General features: G+C 36.6%; 1 protein-coding gene across 1 annotated transcript; it reads right to left on the reverse strand.

The window, feature by feature from the left end:
• Positions 1-1,547: 1,547 nt before the first annotated feature.
• On the reverse strand, positions 1,548-1,985 carry LOC136029692 (craniofacial development protein 2-like). The gene has a single exon (XM_065708196.1). The coding sequence runs from the start codon at positions 1,983-1,985 to the stop codon at positions 1,548-1,550; it is 438 nt and encodes a 145-aa protein (XP_065564268.1).
• Positions 1,986-4,978: the final 2,993 nt, after the last annotated feature.

Consider the following 4,978-nt stretch of genomic DNA (forward strand, 5'->3'; position numbering starts at 1 on the left):
AAAATTTCTCTTTCAGGATTGGCATCTTGCGTAAAAATGCTGCCTAGATATTTGAACTCTCTCACCACTTCGATTTCCTCATTGTTGACCAAAAGTCCCTCAGCTAAGTCAGGAATGACTGCATTTGACATTGATTTAGTCTTGTTAGCGTTTATGGAGAGTCCAACAGCATTTGCCACACGCTCAAGTTCATTTATATTGTGTTGTATATCTTCTGATTCGTGAGCGAAGAGTGCAATATCGTCCGCAAAAACACCATCATGAAGGGTTCTTAGTGGGTTTAATTGTAGACCCCCACTGAAGCTAAATCCACGAAGCACAAAATCTATGACTATGGCAAATAACAGTGGCGATAGAATGCAGCCCTGCCTTACACCCGACTGAACGGTAAACCAGTCCGTTAGGCCACCCTCGGTTTGTACTGCACACATAATATCGAGGTATAGCGCTTTAATTATGTTTACAATTTTAATCGGGATCCCGTAATGTATTAAAAAATTTTCCACATGGTCTCGCGGTGCATCGAGTCGAAGGCCTTGAGAAAGTCAATAAATACTGTGAGTAGTTGAACCTGTCATTCGTTAGATTCTTCGAGCAGGATTCTCAGGCTAAATATTAGGTCACAACACGATCTGTTTTGGCGGAATCCATGTTGTTCATCTCTCAGAACTTTCTCCACTTTACTTTGAATTCTATTGAGAAAAATTTGGCACAAAACCTTACTGCCAACTGATTGTAAAGCGATGGCTCTCCAATTATCACATTTAGTCTTTTGTCCTTTTTTGAAGAGTTTTACAATTACTGCCTTTGACCATTCACTCGGGACTTTTTCATCATCCCAAACCCGGAACAAAAGTTCAAACATGGGCACTGCTTGGGCGCTTCTACCATATTTCAACAGTTCTGGGGGTATGCCATCGTTACCGGCTGCCTTTCCGTTTTTCAAAGTCATTATAGCATCTTTTACTTCACTCAGCAAGAGAGGTCCGGAATATATTCCAAGATCAAACAGTGTTTCTTCAGGGATATTTAAAGATGTCGTGGGAGGCACCTGATTTAATACCTCGGTGAAATGTTCCAACGTCGGTTTATGTCATCCGTCAGGGTTAAAAAGATGCCTTCTTTGTTTTCAACTTGGGTTGAAGAAGCCTTCGAAATACCCGCAAGCTCCTTCGTTATAGCGTACACAGTACGACTATCTCCTCGCCTGGCGGCTACTTCAGCCTGATCAGCCATAGTTTCCAGGAACACCCTCTTATCATTCCTAGTTCGTGTTTTGACTTGTTTATTGAGACGCTTATACTGCGCTTTTAAATCGTTAAGATATTCTCTAGAACATATCCTGTTATGCTCATGTCTATCTACGAGAATTTTGACTTCTGCCATTTGATCAATGATATCCCAGGTACTTTCAGATATCCATTGCTCTTTCCCACAACTTCTTGTGTCACAATCTTTTCCCATTGATTATAAATTGACAACTCGTCCCTTAGCATGGAAAACTTATTTGACAAAGTAGATGTATACTTTTGTAATACAGATGGGTTCTACAGCTTTCTTACATTAAACCTTTTTACTGACCGCCGGGGCCTTATGACAGTTTTTAGCTTCAGCTTAAACTTAGCAACAACAAGTTGATGGTCGGAATAGTAGTTGGCACATCGAAATGTCCTAACATCCTCTAAACAACGTCGCCTGTGCTTGGCAATTAAAATATGGTCTATTTCATTTCTTGTTACGCCATCAGGCAAGTTCCAAGTATATTTGCGTATTTGTTTATGAGGGAACCATGATGCGCCGACAATAAGTTCATGAGTCGCACAAAATTCAATTAAATATACGCCATTATAATTGAGTTCCCCCAGTCCATGCTTACCAAAGATAGCTGGGGCATAGGAGGCATCACTTCCAACTTTAGCGTTAAAGTCCCCACACAAAGTCACAATATCGTGCCGATGCGCTTTAGCAACAACATTTGACAACATGCGATAAAAATAATCCTTGGTCTTATCAACGGTATCATTAGTTGGGGCATACACAACAATAACTGTCAAAAAATAATTGTCAAAACTTAGTTAAAAAAAAACGATAAAAATAATGACTAGTTTTCAAATTGAACAAAACTCTTGCAATATCTTTCAAGCTTAGCAGGTACGTGGGTCGATTTGCGTTTTTTTTTTACTTTAGACAAGACGGTCTGTTGCGTTAAGTGATAAAATTTTATCTTTGACATGCAGCAACAGCTGCAATCTAGTAAAAAGCCCATAGTAGCCGAACCGTATAAAAAGAAATTAGAAAATTTTGAGAATTCCAAATTGGACCCTTTCACCCCAAAAAAATGATGTCAAATGGAAATGAAAACCAACCCACTGGAAAGCAATAAATTAAAGATTGACATTCCATGACCAGATATCCACAGACATCCCAATGGAACTAATTAAAGCTTTCGCTGACAGCCTTTCAAAACCTTTGTCCTTAAGTTTTTTTTTTTTTGAAATTAACTCTATTTATTAAAAATTAAGTTTTATTACCCAGTGAAAAGAAAATGTTACAAGCAATATTTGATGGTGTCAACCCCAATTACACTTACTCCTATTTTCCCCAAAATTTACGAAAGCTGTTTCGCTGAGTGCTTGAAAGTAAAGATAATCCAAATATTTGCCATAGACAATTCGGAAACTTCTGTTTTACATCTGCTAAAAACTATCTTGTTTACAGTATGGACAAAATAAATAAGAAAAAACTTAAGAATTGGCTCAATGTTGTAGCAGTGGACCTACAAAAGTGTATTGATTGAAAAAAACACCAGATTGGTAAGCAAACTGTTGACATTCCATGACTCTGAACAGGAGGTGCAACCACAATTTCCTACAGTAGTACTGATGTCTCATTATTTTTTTCATAAAGATACGTTCAGGGAAATTCTTGTGCAAAACTAATCAATTTTCCTTTTCACATTAGAGATGGTTATTTTTAATATTCATGACTTTTAATCCATAAGTGTCGTCTATTCTTTAAATAGTTTATTCTGTCTCATTGGCTTGATTATACTTTATTAAACGATTTTATATCGCTTGCAACATAAAACCAGACCAAGCAGAAATATTAGGAGAGTAATAAATTTCACAGTTTGCAATCCGTCTCAATGGTGCAACTGTCGGACAGCCGAAATGGTATTATACCTACTAAAACAAGGAAAGGGAGTCACCTTACAATAAGCCCTTCATACCATAGAAAATTTTTATAAGACTTGAGGCTAAAATGTAATTTCTAAATGTGGATGTAAGTGTGTAGGGTGGAGGCCAAAGCCCTCACAAAGTACCCTCACATCTCTTTTGATGTCTAGAGACACAAAGGTTAGTATGTGTGGTATTTATGTCAATACCGTCACAAAGTTTCCAAAGAGACATGATGTTTCCGTACAAAACCTAGTTTTAGGCGGCACAAATTGGTTGAAGAAAATAATGTGACACAGAGATAGCTATAGCTGCATGACCATGGTCTGAATTACATTTCCTAGGATTAAGGATATCAAAGAAAAATTCCCAGAAAAATCTGCTGGAAATTTTTGTTCAATTAACGAGTGCGTAAAAAAATATATTAAGAGGATTTTCATCCTTTTATAAGTGGTTTAGCCCAGATTCTGTTTCGGAAGCATAAATTGTTCATGTTTCAGGGACGCAGGGGATATGATCTTCCAAACCCGTCCACTTGTATTTGGTACATAAATCTTTAAAAAAGATGGGAAGAACTGGTAGATCGCAATAAGTCTCACTTATGAGTTTAATAAACCGTAATGATAATTCAAATCCAAAATTGAAACACTAAGAAACGGTATTTGGCAAAGAAGAGATAATCATTTGCTACTGCATTACAATCCAGAAAACACCCAAGAAGTTTTGCTTAATAAAATATCTACGATAACCGGTTTCATATCTACAAATACAAATGACGCATGAGAGAATGCATGGGACCTATATAATTTGGGAAATATGCTTGCAAATAAGGGGGGAATCTTACTTCATTTTTTGAGAGTGTTCTGGATTGTAAAGGAGTACTAATTATTTATTTGGTTAGAACCCTTGCACCCTTGGCAAGGGCTTCAAGGTAAGCAAGCTTAATAAGAATATTTGAATTGCTTTCCTTTTGAGCAAAAATGCTTGTTTTTGTGGCGGGATTTTCATTCCTTTCTGGCAGCCCTGCCTTTTCATCATTATCATTACTATAACACTGTTCCGGCAAGAGCGGCACCAGGCATCCGGCATTCTGTGCTGTGTTTGTACTAATTTTTGGAGAACCATCGTAAGTTTTAGGCTAGTTCTTTAAATGTTCAATAATTTTAGTTGTTTGCATCTTCTAAAGAAAATCTAGGCTACTAAGTTAACAACAGCTACAGGTTTAAAACTATGATGTTTCTATCAGGGTTTAATCAGATTATTGTTTAGGCTAACTCGTTCATTGTTTATCTAGGTCTGCTTTTAAAAACTGTTCGCAATCATATAGGCTAGTTGCAACTCTGCAGTTTTCACTCAGTTAAAACTAAAGAAATCTTTAGTGGCAAATTTAGGGCATTCTAGCCTATATTTTTGACCAACAATTAAAGTGAACATAGTGCCCAATGCCTTTTCTCATGTTATCTTTGAATATAGCCAAATAATTGCTTTAGGTGCAAATTTAATTTGAAGACCTATTTGGACCCCTGTAAGTAATAACTTCATTAGGGTAGGCTACTAATATTTAATGCATAAATCAAAGTATTAAATTTTGATGCTTATTCAATTAGGCTATATGATAATTAAAGTTTATTGTTACCCATATAAAGTTTCTCACTTCTGGCAGCCAGCCCTTAGTCTGTGTTGGCCCAAAATTATTTAGAAACTAACCTTGTTAAAATTCTAATTAATTGACTTCTTGCTATCTTGGAAAGGGTTTAGATTAGGAAAATGAAACTTTTAGGAATGGGTTTTCAGGCTAAAGT

The sequence above is a fragment of the Artemia franciscana genome, chromosome 7 (assembly GCF_032884065.1).
Source record: "Artemia franciscana chromosome 7, ASM3288406v1, whole genome shotgun sequence".
NCBI classification, from domain to species: domain Eukaryota; kingdom Metazoa; phylum Arthropoda; class Branchiopoda; order Anostraca; family Artemiidae; genus Artemia; species Artemia franciscana.

Bases quoted from the DNA above. Each gene is read 5' to 3' on its own strand.
- LOC136029692 (XM_065708196.1), bottom strand. From the start codon at position 1,985: ATGTTGTCAAATGTTGTTGCTAAAGCGCATCGGCACGATATTGTGACT.